The following is a 16575-nucleotide window of genomic DNA, read 5'->3' as shown; positions in this document are numbered from 1 at the left end:
TAGATCTACTATTGTTTTTAAATCTTCGAATAAAATGTGGAATATCTTTTGAAACATTCCATCAACACAAATGCAAAGTCGCTTATAATAAGCAGACATGGCAACAATGGTTGTGTTGCATCCAAAACCTTCCGGATGGAACGGGGTACGTCCGGATACGTCGCCTTCCTTCACTCAGGAGAATCAAGTGACACATCATTGATCAACAACAAGATGTAGGTGCAAAATGTCTATTATTTATGTGTGTGTTTGTTATATAGTTGTGTAATATATTGGTACATAACCCAAGACCTTAATTAGTAACCATCTGCAACAGATCTTGGAGTGAAGCGATGTTTTCATCTTCATATCTGGTGTAAAGGCGACGAACTTGAGGTTATTTATTGGCTTGCTGTCAGATGACTGTTTATTATTTAGACATTTTCCACACACATATTTTAAAGCATCTAAATGATTGTTAATGCTTTAGTCTGAATAGATGTCAGTAATCTGAAGAAGACGACGTCTGTGTACAACACAAACATGTCTGTGGCTACTTCAGCAACACGTATACAGCCTTGTATAGGCATATTTATTTATATGTTATTATGTCACAGAACTGTTATTTATTAGTCCTGCTACTAAATATCGAAATGGCCGAGAGTAATGACTCAATACAAACTATTGTTTTATTTACATAATGAATACATTACTTATGAAACTTATGACAGTGTCATAAGTCTAATTAAAGCTTTAATTGTAGCCAGAGTTGGTATTCTACAGCAGTGGTTCTCAAAATGGGGTCCGGGGACCCTCAGGTGCCCTTGAGGGGGCTCCTCCAGGGGGCCGCCAGCAAAATCAGGTTTTACATTTTGAACACCATATTTTATTTTGCGGGTGTTCAAAAATTGTCGGTCACAACGTGTTGTGAGCTTAATTGCAGATCTGCTATTTTTGAAAGATTTTGACAAATCTTCTGTGTCAGGGTCCCATCAAGTATAATATATGGTTAAAATTATTGGGCCACAAATTAACTAATTTTGCTGGGGACCCCCTGGTATTCCCCCCCAAGGACCCCAGGGTACCCCACTTTGATAACCAATGGCATAGATCAGGGGTCTTCAACCTTTTCAGGCCAGGGACCCCCAAACTGATGGGGAGATGGAGCAGGGACCCCCTACCTCGTAGGGTAGGGGGGGCTACCACATATATTGTATATTTATGTATACAATTGTGTTTTATATTGCCTGCTCCTATACGCACCTGCCCCAGTAGGTGTGCAAAATAAACATTCTCTACAAAATATGTATAAACATACCATGTTATTGTGCATTGTGCCTCCATTTATCTGTTTGCTATGGATTCATGTTATGTTTAAAGACAATTTGACATTTTGGGGGAAAAGAAGAAAAAAAAACGTTGTTTTTTTTCCAAACAAAAATATTGTTTAATCAAACAACAATTTCGCGGACCCCCTGCAGTACCTCCGCGGACCCCCTAGGGGTCGCGGACCCCCTGTTGAAGACCTCTGGCATAGATTATCCAGTTTCCCTGCTCGATCTGCACGCTGAAGGCAACTCTGCCTGTCTTCATTGTGTCACAAGGTGCCCTATGCTGCTGGCAGTGGAGGCAGTTTCACCAGTATGTTATTAACACCTGTTGGAATGCAGGGACTTGAGACACGCCCCCAGGTCTCAAGCATTCATATTCAGCTGACCTGGATATCTGCTGTCGCCATCAAATACCAGTAATTTCAGGACTGATGGAGTCTTCCTTACTTTTTCACCACTCACCACACTACATTTTAGTTGATTGTTTTGGAGACGGAGCCTTCAGTGTGGCAGCCCCCCCCCCCGCCCCCACCCTGTGGAACACTCTCCCATTGGAGATTCGCCATGAAAAGACACCTATTCTCTCAGGCGTATGGAAAATAGTTGTTTTGTTTGGTTGTTTGTTTGTTGGTTGCTCATTGTTTTTGAAGCGTCCATGGGTTTATGAAAGGCGCTATATAAATTCAAGCTATTATTATCATTAAAAAATTGCAGATTAGAAATTGTAGCTATTTTTACTATATTTGAAATAGAGTGGTTATATATGTTGGTAAGTTTGGGTCCGGACGAGTCCCTTCCTAGACATGTAGTGGAGTCAAAAGAACAATATTGAAGTATAATAATGATTTTATTTATTTATTTATTTTTAAGTTACTTTAGTTACTGTCCACCTCTGATTTGTGGTCCTTCTCTTCACACTCACCCAGGTGTGCCTGAACAGCAGATGTGTTCAGCCTCCTCCACCCAGTGCTGGCTGGCTGGCTCTCTACCCGTCTCTGCCAGCTGTCTGGTTGACTGACTGGTTTGACTGACTGACCGCGGTAGCTGTGGACATAGCAGGATGTCACACAGTGTCAATCAATCCTGCCTGTGGGGAGCAGAGGACTCGTACTCCTTCCTGGTATGTGTGTGTGTGTGTGTGTGTGTGTGTGTGTGTGTGTGTGTGTGTGTGTGTGTGTGTGTGTGTGTGTGTGTGTGTGTGTGTGTGTGTGTGTGTGTGTGTGTGTGTGTGTGTGTGTGTGTGTGTGTGTGTGTGTGTGTGTGTGTGTGTGTGTGCACGTGCGTGTTGGCATGCACACACGACACATGGGTGAACATGGTCATTCTATTGTACATATTTATGTTCTCATGTATGCACATCCCCCTGATGTGCATATTTATTTGTTTTGCATAATACGTAGATACAGTAACCTGGTACATGTTTTTTTTTACACGCTTTGCATATACAACATCCTGTGTTATGTATTGTTCTTATATCAATGGACATATTGTACCATTTGTTCTAGGTATTAGCTAAGCTTCAGGGATGAGTTACTGTTGACATATATTTGGGTTTCGCAATGTCTGCCCATTCAATGTCTGCCCAATGTCTCGTGTGCGTGTGCGTGTGCGTGTGCGTGTGCGTGTGTGTGTGTGTGTGTGTGTGTGTGTACACATCAGAGAGCTGATCTCTGGACTTTCTGGACTTTTGGTTTCTCTGAGACTCTACCCAGTAGTAATTGATTACACGATTGTTCCCTAAATTCTTGTGTGTGTGTGTATGAGCTGTACTGATGCCTGGATTGCTGGCTGATTTGAAAAAGACGGTAAATGAAATAAATTGCTATTTTAAGGGTTTTATCGCTGCCTCTGTACTGTATGTGGCTGTCAATCTTTCCATAGTCTATATTTACTTTGCCTAGTATACTTTGTTGTCCATGGATTATTTTGTTGTCCATGGATTATTTTGGTCCTCCAATGCAGATCTTGTCAAATCATTGTTGACCTGATCCTCATCTTGGATCATGGGCCTTTCTCATTTCTCATTTTGGACATCATCTTCCTCAAAAGTAGGGCCAGCCATTATCGATCAGCAATTTTGCAGCCAATGTGAATCAGAATCAACTTTTTTGTCACATCACAGGTTTACTAGAGTAAAACAGTGGGTGATCTTTTTTTTTGTGGAAGCTCCATGGTTTTTGTTATTTCCATAAGAGAAAGGGAAGGGGGGGGGGAGACATATCAATAAAAACATATTTACACATTATAGTACCGTATATCTATCCGGTTTGGTAAGTTGCTGAGGTAAGACATAAGGTGGAATTAAGTACATTTATGTCCTGTTTTTTTACCACTTTCAATCTGGAGTCCTTGTTTTGGGCATGTCAGTATAGGTGAACATTTAGAAAATCTTTCAATCAGAGTTTATCAGAATGATTAGAAAATGTTGCAGTTTTTACTTTATTTGTTTATTTAGACGGGACGCTGCATATTAATGAACAATACATATCAATGTAATGTAAAACAGGATTTAGCAAATATGCTAATTTACATCCGCAGTCCCCACAAAACAAAACAAAAAACAAACAGACAATAGAGTACTTTACATTATATTACACAGGGAAAACAAAGCATAAAGACAAAATATTGGTCAAAACATGGGTAAATGCTGTTTGTGGTTTAGGACTCTCCAAAATCGGGATCGGCATGAGATCCACAGAATTGACATCAGTCACGCTCTACTCAAGAGGATCTCAAATGATGCATCACTAAATGAATTATTTGATTTATTGATAAAATTATTAGAAAATGATCTAATTATTCAATCATTGGATTCACCCCTCATCTACTCCTTATACTGTAGGTGTGTGTGTTTCACTCATGGGAGGAGTGGTTAGGCATTGGATCTCTGGAGGACTACCTGAGCGTTCTGCAGTATCTTGTGTGGATCTTCACCCCTCTGGCCGTCGTCTTCATCCTGCCCTTCCTCATCGTCTTACTGCTCTATCTGTCTATACTCTTCCTTCACCTCTACCAGGTAGGAGAAAGCAGTGTTTCCGGGTCCAAACACATGCGCCTGTGACCCATTTTTGGGTCACAGGCGCATGTGTCACGGGTCACGTGACACATGTGTTTATGGGTCACGAGTAAATATCAGAAGAATTTACATTTCCTACTATTATTTATTATTATTACAGTATTTAGAAATATTTTCAAAAATCTTAAAAAGGAATCACAAATTTTCATCAGACATTCAAAATAAAGAAAAAAAGAAATCCCCCCCCAAAAAAGTGAGTGAGTGTTAAATAGCAGATCTACAAGAAGAAGAAGAAGAAGCTACATAGCTAACTCCGAGTTACCAATGGCTAAATGAACTGAGGATTTGTCTGTGTGGCAGGTACACATGTTTGCAATGCGGATGTGACCAGAAATATTATGCATTTAACAGAAATCCACATTGTGACTATGTTGGGCAGGTCAATAATCAATTTCTCCAGTGTTGTGTTATCGATACATTTTAACGAACATTATGAAAATGTCAGTATTGTTGGCATGGAAAAAATATGCTCCTTTTCATTGCCTCTTTCAACCATGCGAGGGACATTAATTCCCATTTATTTTTAAGACAGTGTTGATGACACTTCAGTTCTCACTCAGTCACAATGCAGCAGTTATTCTGAGACCAAATGATGGAGAGCATTTACAAAGATGCGCAGGTTGGAACATGGCCAACTGGGTGGTTGTGAATAGGCTGTGATACATAGAGGAGCTGCTGCTCTAATTGCCATGTTGTCATTATCTAGAAGTGAATAATTGCGGCCTCCTGTTGCCCTGATCTGCTCCGACAGAGAAAGAACCAGCTGAGAGAGGCTCTGCGCTCTAACAACCTCTGGGATGGAGCCAGGAAGACCCTGGCTATTCTGTGGGACGGACATGGAGCCATATGGCATGGTAAGATTTTGTGTGTGTGTGTGTGTGTGTGTGTGTGTGTGTGTGTGTGTGTGTGTGTGTGTGTGTGTGTGTGTGTGTGTGTGTGTGTGTGTGTGTGTGTGTGTGTGTGTGTGTGTGTGTGTGTGTGTGTGTGTGTGTGTGTGTGTGTGTGTGTGTGTGTGTGTGTGTGTGTGTGTGTGTCTCTTGCAAGGACCCATGTCGTTGCCAGGATAGAAAGATGAGTGGCAAGTAAGTACTTCAAACATACTGCCTTTAAGTAGACTGTTTTTAGTAGACTGACTTTAACCACTTAAAACGTAGCGTCCCTAATCTGGGGGCAAACATTAGGCAAAAATAGCCTGTTTTTGGCAGTGAGATTTGGTCTAGACAAAAGAAACGGTCCAAGTACCGTTGTACAGTAACTCGGGTCCGTTTTACTATGAATAGAGGGTTTAGAAGTGGTTAAAAAAATACACCATGCATCTTACCCTTCTGCGATCTCCCAGGCTATGAAATCCATGGGATGGAGAAGATCCCAGATGAAGGTGGAGCGTTGGTTGTTTACTACCATGGAGCTATCCCCATTGACTACTACTACTTCCTGGCCAATGTTATCATCCAGAAAGGACGCACCTGTCACTCTGTAGCTGACCACTTTGTCTTCAATGTCCCAGGTACATGGACACACACACACACACACACACACACACACACACACACACACATGCAGTAGGCCTCTAGAGGACGTGCATTCACGTGGTGCATATTGTTTACTACGCCAAGTGGAACGACAACATCTATAAGGATAGAACGGGAAATGTGTGGATAGGAAGTATTAACCAACCTAACGTGATCTCTGATATCAACATAATAATCACAAATAACACATACATTTCTAACTCAAACAATAAGCACAATAACACAACAGCTGTGTGTGTGTGTGTGTGTGTGTGTGTGTGTGTGTGTGTGTGTGTGTGTGTGTGTGTGTGTGTGTGTGTGTGTGTGTGTGTGTGTGTGTGTGTGTGTGTGTGTGTGTGTGTGTGTGTGTGTGTGTGTGTGTGTGTGTGTGTGTGTGTGTGTGTGTGTGTGTGTGTATATGCTGGGAAAGTCTTATCCAATGACACAGCCCGGGATACTACAATGATTGCAAAACGTTTGATTGTTGGAGGTCAGGACCCTTATAATTTGCCCTCAGCTACTGTATGCTGACCCAAATGCTCTGAAGATTTGATTGTTTCCATGGTAATCAATGCCAAAACCAGTAATCAAAAGCTTTGTTTGTGTGTTTTTAATGTCATAGTTTCAGCAAGGGTCTCTCTACAGTATAAGCTCTCTCACACTCTCACACACACACACACACACACACACACACACACAAACAGGAGGGGAAGATTGCACACACCGGCATTTTTTATTGAGCATAAGACTGTAAACATAAAATGACAGACGGGCTGAATCAAAACCCTATCTAACCATGACTAATACGCTTGTCTGCTTCCAATAACTAACTACAAAAGATGCTGAGATGCTGTCTTTCCAGCCGTGTTGGAGCTGTGTGCTTCCAGGCGTACTGGCTCCAGCCTCGCTGCAAGATAAAGCATTATTTGATGTTAACGCTGAACATTGCACAATGTGTCGCAAGGTTAATTAGATTATTCAAGCGTTCTGTTTCATGGGTTTTCAAACTTTTTCTTGTCACTCACAGACCCCAAAATTGACTATCTTAAGGCCATGGAGCCCCATTTTGTTTTGGTTTTAATTCAATAATCATAATTAGTGTGGTTGCCCGAATAGGGCAACCAGACTATAGTAATAGATCAACTTTATTCTTTCTAGATAAACTTTATTTTGGCACGCTACTCCTCCCACTGTCTTTTTTGTCAAAATGACCGGCTTCACCGGGAATCGTGCACTTGCATTTTGCTAAGAGATTGGTTACATAGTTGAATTGATATTGATTTATTAGTGCATTAAATGTCCCCATCCAGTTTAATGGGAAAATGAAAGAACTCGAATTGAAGTATTTTTTTCTCAGAAACCGTAAAGGCTAGAGTTACAAGACATGGAGGGGAGGTTCATGATTTAGTGCAAAATTAAAAATAAAAAAAAATTACACCAGTCAGCCTCATGGTGGCGCTATAACAGCCCACTTTACGTTTTGGCCTATAACTCTTGAACTGGCAGCCGCGACCTGCGACCGGCGTCGGCGCAACCACACTTTGCAATTTCCCAGAATTGCAACGCGTCTAGTTGTACATGAGAAATAGAGCACAGAAGTCTGACATCACTGCCGCTATAGGGCGCGATACCCCTGGGTCACTGTGTTATTTTTTGTTTTGGAATTCCCATAGGGGAATCTTAGATTGCCTACAGCATATGACACAATCTAACATTTGCCTAAATAAAAAATAACGCGTGACGTCAGGACTTCGGTACTGTACTGGCTGGGGACCCCTTGGACACACCAGCCTCCAAGGATCTCTGGGGGTCCCAGGACCCTAATTGATCAATCAAAATGGAGGATTCAACAAAGCCATATGTAGTAAATAGATAATGAGAGCAAGTACGAAGGAAGAATATGACAGTTTGTTGTTCTTCTGCCTTCTTCCGTTATTGCCTTTGGTTGAATGATGGATGATAGATGATTCAAGGCATTTCAGTTATCTAGTGATTTTACACCTGCAGTCTATACAACAAAAGTCTTTAGTGATCGTAGCATTTTACTGTTGTAGTAGTATATGTTTGGCTGCTTTTGCACACATGTAACCCTGAAAGCAGAGAAATAATGTAACTAAGAGAGGAAATAATGCTTTGATTTCCTCTCTTATGTTCTATTTCGTTGTGTTCCCTTTGCTGCTGTAGGCTTCAAGCTGCTGTTAGAGGTGTTTAGTGTGATTCACGGACCCCAGGAGGAGTGTGTTCGGGCCCTACAGAGTGGCCATCTCTTGGGCATCTCTCCGGGCGGGGTCAGGGAGGCTTTGTTCAGTGACGAGACCTACCAACTAATCTGGGGCAAACGCAAAGGATTTGCACAAGTCGCCATCGACTCAAAAGTGGTATGTTTATTTGTGTTTGATTTTGTCCATTCTGTATATATATTTTTTTTAGACATACACTACTTGCTGTATCCTCTGCTGTTAAACACTATTATTCTATTATTATAAGACAATTATTCTACATTATTTGATTGTTCAAGCACTGTGTATAAACTCGGTTATTATTTTCATATTTTTAAGATTTTTGCTCTACAGAAATCCTGTCATCCCTGTAATTTCTTATTTCATTTGCTTTCTCTGCCTTTCTGTCACTCTTTCAAGCCAATAATTCCGATGTTTACTGCGAACGTGCGGGAAGGCTTCCGGTCGCTGGGACCACTGAGTAAGTACAGGAAAAAGCAGTCAAAACTATGTTGAGTCATTGGAATACATAAGCCCCCCTCCAACCTCGTAGTCTGGAACCTACGTTCAGTGTATTGGATTTTGGAGTTACAAAATTCAATACGCTAAACGTAGCGCCCATGACTTCATTAGTGGGTTTGTTATACAGTATGTTAAACCACCTGGTTACCCCTTTATTATTGTTTCATCTGAAAAGGATGACATTTCAAGTAGCTGGCTCTAGTACCTTCCTGGACACAGCTTGACGTATTGACTTGCATTGCACTTTTGTTTCGTTTCTTTCTTTTAAGATCATGTTTTTTGAAAAAAATGCTTTATTTAGATAGGAGAGTGTAGATAGACACATAGACAGGCAACCGAGACGAGAGAGAGGGCAGACATGTCAGACATGATGGGAGTCTGTTTCAAACTTATGTCCGCATGACTCACAAGGAGCAAGTGGTGAGGACGAATTGTGGACGGTAGAATTACATATTATACTATTATGTTTGCCTTTATCCGACCTTCACTTTTGTCTTACGTTGTTCATGTTTTGCTTTATGATATGATCTGATATTGTTGTTCTTAGAGTCAAGATGTCTTTGCTTAGGCCTGATAGCTATTGTTCACATTAGCTTAATTTATATTCCAGTGCGCAAGGGTGTCACTTACCAAAAATAACAGATCTACGCATCGCAACGTGTTTAGCTTGTAGATGTGTTGTTTTTGACAAGTGACAACACATTTACATAACTAAAAGACCAGTTCCAAACATTCTGATATACCTGCAGTATGACATGTGCTGGATGTGGTAAACATGTCAGAGATTACTACTGTACTGTACGGTATTGAGCGAGGCAACAGGTCATGTGCAGGATGCCTTTGTACACATTGTGTTGCACTCGGAAAAGTTTATTCCATTTGTGATCCTGGTGCATTCAACTCCAAATAATTTAAGAGCTGGATGCAGCTTGGTATATCATAGAAATGCTCAGCAACATACAAGAGTGTCCACACATTCCCAAAATGTATTTTATATTGTTTTCATCCTTGCTGGAAAAAAATGTACAAGCACGAAATTATGATGCTTATGAGTGTTATTGATTATAGTTAACGATTCATATCTAAACGTCTTGCATTGCATGTCTACAAGGGGGATATTTCTCTCCGTGTAAGTGTACGCAAATAGATCCCAATGAGGCAGCGTCTAAACGAGAACAATTGAACCCTTTGAATGGGGCATTTGCAAATCAATCCCCCTAACGCAGCAGGAGTGTAATAGAGTTTCCCTGTCATCATGTCTAAATTTTTCACTTCCTCTCCATCCTTGTTTATGGTTTTCTCCCTCCCGTTCTGCTTCTTTCTGTGTTTATACTTCCCTTCATTCTTACCTCTCCGTTTTGTCTGTCTCTCATGTGTGTCAATGCTTCACCCCCACCGTGTCAAGGGTTTTTCCGTTGGGTGTATGAGAGATTTCGGCTTCCCATAGCTCCAGTGTATGGAGGCTTCCCCGTAAAATTCCGCACTTACTTGGGTGACCCCATCCCGTATGACCCCGACCTAAATGCAGCTGAACTGGCAGAAAAAGTAAGTACCGTGTGTGTGTGTGTGTGTTTAAGTATAATTGAAGTATAACTTCTTTCATTGGGGAAAAAAAAAGGCATGTGTTGACGGTGGGTTGACCAGCGTGTGGTTAAAGTGTGTTGAATTCAGCTGTCCTGTTCTTTGTGTGGCGTGCCCAGGTGCAGCATGCTGTCCAGTCCCTCATTGACCAGCACCAGCAGATCCCTGGGAATATCCTGCGAGCGCTGCTGGAACGCTTCCGTACAAGACACAAAGACGAATAATCCTTCCCATGTCGACACTGTTCACTATAAACCCCAGGTGCCATGCTGGGGTAACTTCTTCCTTTTTACACTGTCCCAGGGTTAAGCTCTATAATGTTACTGTCAACCCATGCCGGTTGGCACTGAACTCATTGAAGCACAGCTACCAGTAGTCATAATTTCTGGGAATGAACAGCACGGTCAGAAGGTCTCCGACCAGCCATGTGGCTTGTCTGAACGTACCCAGCGTGTTTTGGTTTAAATGTCAGGTTAGCAAAGGGTTTAACTAGTCTAGAACACAGCACTGGCACAATTGCAGTGTGTGTCAAATGCTAGATACCTACACAAGCTTTCCAAACCAAACTCCAAACTAAGTGTGGACTCAGGAATCCGTTTTTAAGACAGAAGACAAGAAGGTTGAGCTAGATATACAAACAGTTATGGATATGCATTATTTATGGCCTGCAGTTGCCAACTTGTGGACCACATACCACCTTTTATGAAGGCTCTATGCATAAAATATGTTTGAAAATGTCTTTGGCCAAGTTATGTATATATTTAGAATATATAAAATTGGTCATCAATATATTGAAATTGATTTCTTTGGACTTAGGAGAAGGAGAAGAGGTATTTCGAAATGAAAACTCAGAATATACTGTATGTACAGTAGTCTGTGGTCAAAGCACTACATTATGGAGCTAGTTGCAGAGATGGTAACACACTAACGTTATTCAGGGTCTGGTCTGTCTATTAAGCATTCATAGATTATCTCAGAACAATAATTGCAGCAACCCTTGATATTCAAAGTTTGTCTGTTTTTACAGTGAGTGAAACTGAACTGTCAAGGACTCTTATGTAGCCACATAATTAGATTTAAGGTCTATAATCAGAGCTGTACTGCAGACCGAGTGGCCTTTGCAGCTATGCTAGAGTCTTTCTGAAGGACTTGTTGACTGATAGACATCAATAGATGCCCATGGGGAAGAAATAGATTTCAAGCCATTCCCAATATAAGATAAACAAATGTGCTTGAGGGTGCAAACCGTGTCAGCACCAACATCTCTTGTTCTACGTATATGTCCTGATTGTGAGCTTGACCTTTGACAGGCTTGACCGAAATGCTTACCTTAACCCATTAAGACCTAAATCAGTAGTTCTCAAACTTTTTAGTGCCAAGGACCCCCAAAATATCTATTTGGCCGCGGACCCCCCCCATCTGAAAATGTTTTGTGCCAGGTACCCCTAGAAGAGAAGAATTGTGTTAAAGAAAAAGATATATCAAAATTATACAACACTTTCAAGAATTTCTCAAAAATGTCAGATATACAAGCTCATAGCGTGGCACGAAGTGACACGCTATGAGCTTGTATATCTGCTATCTTTGAGAACTACTATTCTAAACCACTGTTCTAAAGTTTTCCGAGAAACTTATGTTGCTATATTATATATAGCTCAAATCTAAAATGACACGGGTGCTTTCCGGGTTTTAATGGGTTAATCTCTTCAGGTAGTCTACTGAGTACTGACCAATCCTAGGAGGTTTCATGAAATTCACGAAAGTCTGCCTATATGTGTTTCTATATGTGCGCATGTTATGTTCCTGACAGTCAGATCATGACCTTGGTTGTGACCATGATATTTGACCTTTTTGTCCAAAAAGTTGCCTCAAGAACACCCCAAAAGTTAATCATATTCTCTTCGGAAAAGTGTAGTGATCATTCCCTCCAAGTTTTATTAAAATCTGCCCGTCCATTCTCTCAAGTCATCTTGCTAACAAACAAACAGACACGACTGATTACAATTCCCTGCCATCTATTGCAAAAATCTATTTAAGTCTTCTTTTTTTTATGTTGTATTTGAAATTGTGCTCCCCAAAATCGGAATCGAATCGAGAATCGTTTTGATTCGAGAAAAAATTAACTGCTCATACCCATTGGGTGAATTTAATAAGTTAGAAGAAAAACAAGAGAGGATCACATGGCCCATTTTCCCCCCATTCCATTACTTCCGGCCAACGGCAAACCGGAAGACAAGAGTGGCCTAGAAAAAGTTTTGAATCATGAGATAGCAGAAGATTCACAGCCCTATAAGAAATGTACAACATTCCTTTTCATTTCCTTTTACAACATTGAAATTTTCTAAATAGGATGTGATGATCGCATTCCAAAGGTTACCCAATTCACCAATACACAGAGGTCTAGATGTAAAGGTGGGATTGATATGAGAATAAGATAAGATAACATGAAATAAAATAATGTAAAATACAAATAAGTAATGTAATACATAAAATGAAGGTGAAAGTAAATTCCTAAACAAATCTGATCCAGGTGAACTCTTATATCAAATATACTGTAGCAGCTACGGTATGTTATTGCTATGCTAGATAAGCAAGTAAAAAGACACTAGAAAGTGAGCTCCAACAACAAATGTCACTAAGGCTAATTGGCTTGATAATTTAGCAAGCTCCTGATATTAACCAAATAATATTTCACATAAAGCCATGTGTATTATTATTATTAGTTCATTTATTCACGTTCAATATTTTGAATCAGTCAACTGAAAGTGAATTGACCTTAGTCCTGTTCTTTTTTTCCTCCTTTTGGATATGTCATTGTTCCATCAAACCGGACATGTTGTGGCTTGGACAGTCTAACCCAGTGGTTCACATAATTGTTTTACTCTTCTTACATCTGAGAAAAGCTGATTCTCTGGCACAGGTCACAAGCTGCAATATTTTAAGATGTAAGTTCAACTTTATGGATCCCTGTGGGGCCTCTGCATTTGACCCATCCTAACTTACTGTAGCAGCTGGCAGCCGCTGAGTAGCAGCATTTGTCCCTTGTTGGGCGTTATTATTATTAGTTATATTTATTATATTAAAGCTCTGTAATTTTCATGTCCTACCGGGGATTTTGAACCCTGTTCCCCCCCCATGCAAGTGCAGAGCACGCCTGCTTGCTTAAGGGAGAAATTGAACCTTCAGGCGTACTGCCTGAAGGTTCAATTTTGTTTCACTTGTAAACCAAACCACAGGATCTACATTTCTCAATAGAAGAGAACCAAATAGAACAACCATAGTTGTGTTCGTTATAGTGTATTCGTTATAGTGTATTAACATACTCTACCTTACAGATTGGTCAAAACATTTTACTCACAAAAAAAAAGTTACATAATGCTTAAGCTATAAGATAGAATAAAAGGGATTTTTGTATGTAGATTTAGATAAGGACTTCTGTAGAAATGGTCTGGTAAACTGAGTTATTATGATTTTGTTCTACATTGAAATCTTACTTTTGACTACCTCAAAACAGACATGGCCTCACTCTGTGATCGTTGGAGACGGAACCCGAGGTTGGGAGGCACTGGTCTAACATACCTTTCAAGCTACACTGCTATTTCTCCTGTGATGTGCCCACTGCACTTAACTGGCACAGGGACAGTTTTATGATGTGCCTGCTGCAGGAACACTTTTGGTGAATAGCCCAAATCACATTCTAAGTGCAGCTTAATCTCAGTGGTTCTCAAAGGGTTTTGCCCAGGTAACTGTACATCGAACATGAAGTCAGAAATCCAATAATAACACTATGGTCCGTTAAAAGTAAATTTCTTTAACTTGCCAGAGCAACTCGTGAACCATTTTTTTGTTTCCCAACCCATGTAGTGAGAACTAAGCACTGCTGTGTTACCAGGGTGCCTGATTTTATGTGGTGGTCTGAGGTCACTTTTGTTAACCACTATAAACCTGGTGCCCTATTTTTATCAAAAATATTTCAAAATGTCAAGATCATTCAAAATGATAAAAAAAATTAATAGCACATCTACAAGCTCAGCGAGTCACGATGCATTGTGAGCTTGTAGAGGTGCTATTTTCAAATAGCTGAAGTATAAAATAGGACATAATTAAGTTTTGATTAAAGAAAAAATAACTAATTGTAAAATTGATTGGTCATCTCTAACCAAGTTACCAGTTATATACTAACACAGTTATGTATGATATCATTAACCACTTAAACCCCAGCATCGGTATTGATGAAGGAATACGGCTGCGACGCGCTGTAAGCTTGTCGATGGGCTATTTTCAGCAAAAGCTTTCCCCACAATAACAGAAAAGTGGAAAATACACTAGCATAGAGCCCTGAGGGACTCCGCTCAACCATATGAGGTTTAAGTGGTTAAACAAAGGTTGACTTTTAGTTCCTGAAACGGTACAGTGCATCACATAGTGTATAATTGTGTACCTCTCCCATGCAAATGCTTTTGCAGTCATCCAGTGCATTTTTCTTTATAGAAAAAAATAACACATTGTGTAATAATATTTTGTTATGTAAAGTTTTTCTTATGTAAAGTCTAATTGCTGCACTTATCTTTTTATTGCCAAAAAATGTGCTTTAAAGAAATTGTGTTTTGTTCATTAGTGATTGTGTATATACAGTATTTGCATGTATGTACAGTATGTAAATATTCTGATTCCACAATGATTTAACACACTTTAATCACTGCCAGTGATGTTTAAAAATGGGATAATTCAAAATGGGTTAATTAATGTGATTATTAACGTCTGTAAAAAGGTAAAGTAATATATACTGTTTGCACTTTCAGAATTTAAGGTCCACTAGTATATCATTGTGGTTGAAGACAGTAATTTCAAAATAAATATATTTTATTATGAATTGTTGTGATTACTGACCACTCGCTGTTTTTTTTTTATATCTATCTCTGTATCTGTTACACACAAATGTTATGTTCTGATCACCATCTTCAGGATTAGATCCAGGTCCCTTGAATAAATCACTTTGTAGTCATCTCACAACAGACACGGAAATATAATGCCAATGACATCACTTTTTGAAACTCAGAATAAATGATCACAGACGGAATCAGAGGAGGTTTCTTAACATTGATGGCAATGGTGAGAAACAATTAAGTACCCTGTTAATGCTGGCCTTATACTTGGCAGTATTTGAAGCAATTAAAAATTCCAAACCCACCCCAGTTTGTGCATGCCCCCATCACAACACTTATTTATTCACAAACTTCAGGGGTCTTCACACCGGAGGCAAAGTAATTATTCGTGAGGCGTGATTACATACAAAGTCGATATGAGGTAATTCACAGACTCAAGCAGAGCTGTAGTAATAGTATTTTTCCCCCTCATCTATACTGTTAACAGAAAATCAATGTTCAAGTTTACCTTAAATGTCCCATATTTTAATGATTTTAGTGGTTTTAGGATCATTTCCACTAAGAAGAATACACTGAAAATGTCACCATTTTAGTAAATGTTTTGGCATTAGCCCTACAGTACGCTCTGTGCTCTATGGTCCCTCAACCCTATATCTCTTCAGCTTAGGTTGGGGTTGGGTTTGGAGTTAGGGAACATAGATGTAACTATACGCTCCCCATTTTTCTTGGGTATCTCTTTCTGCTCTGCTAACTCACATGCTGTTGGTTTGGGCTTTGTTGTGTATTTTTGGTTTGATATACAGTAGGCCCGTGAATAGACATGTGGACTTAGTAGAGGATGAGGAAAATTGCCATCTTTTCATCAGTGTTTTCTTTTGAGAGGCTGTGTGTGTGCAGTGCCTTGTTGGCAGCCAGGAACAATACATTTCCCATGGCCTAAGGTCATTTTATTCTAACTCAAGTTCTTGTGCACACTATTATTTTACTCCACTACTTTCCTCGACAGTGTGAACTCAATAGCTTCAATTTGACCTTCAATTGAGTTCCAACTTGCTCTGGTGGTGCGGCTACAACCTTGATTCTATTAACCATGTTCCTGCAGCTGAACAATGATTGATCAGCCTGTGCAGCTGTACTGGAAAAACAGCAAAAGTAAGAGATCAGATTTCAGAGACACCAGTTATCAGCCCCCCTGAGTGCAAAAACAATGTAAAACGGACCATAACAATCATAATATGGTTTATATGGGCCCACGGCTCAAAGGTTTATGACGATTGGCAGTGTCAACTCAACAGCCAATAGGTGTTGTATATTCAGTGTATGTAGCTGACAATTTTAGCACCCCAAAAACCAAAAATGCCTAGAATCCCTTGAGCGAGGGATTGGAAAAGAAAGAAAGACAGCGAACAGCGAATGAGGGACTGGCCACAAGGCAATCTATATAGCCTACACAGGTTATCATATTCTTTT

General features: G+C 40.0%; 1 protein-coding gene across 3 annotated transcripts; it reads left to right on the top strand.

The window, feature by feature from the left end:
• Nucleotides 1-130: 130 nt before the first annotated feature.
• Nucleotides 131-15078, top strand: tmem68 (transmembrane protein 68). Of its 3 annotated transcripts, XM_080441237.1 has the most exons (9): nt 131-215; nt 2237-2430; nt 4153-4326; nt 5138-5240; nt 5726-5893; nt 8082-8275; nt 8537-8597; nt 10044-10183; nt 10339-15078. In XM_080441237.1, the coding sequence occupies exons 2-9, from the start codon at nt 2371-2373 to the stop codon at nt 10441-10443; spliced, it is 1005 nt and encodes a 334-aa protein (XP_080297363.1). In that variant the 5' UTR covers nt 131-215; nt 2237-2370; the 3' UTR covers nt 10444-15078. The 3 variants fall into 3 exon arrangements, with proteins under 3 accessions (XP_080297363.1, XP_080297364.1, XP_080297365.1); XM_080441238.1 differs by lacking the exon at nt 5726-5893; XM_080441239.1 differs by lacking the exons at nt 131-215; nt 2237-2430 and having other exon boundaries at nt 4197-4326; nt 5093-5240.
• The last annotated feature ends 1497 nt before the right edge of the window (nt 15079-16575 follow it).

The sequence above is a fragment of the Gymnoscopelus braueri genome, assembly GCF_963280865.1.
Source record: "Gymnoscopelus braueri genome assembly, chromosome: 10".
Classification (NCBI taxonomy): domain Eukaryota; kingdom Metazoa; phylum Chordata; class Actinopteri; order Myctophiformes; family Myctophidae; genus Gymnoscopelus; species Gymnoscopelus braueri.
The sequence above is the reverse complement of the archived record's forward strand: the minus strand, read 5'-3'. Positions and strand labels throughout refer to the sequence as shown.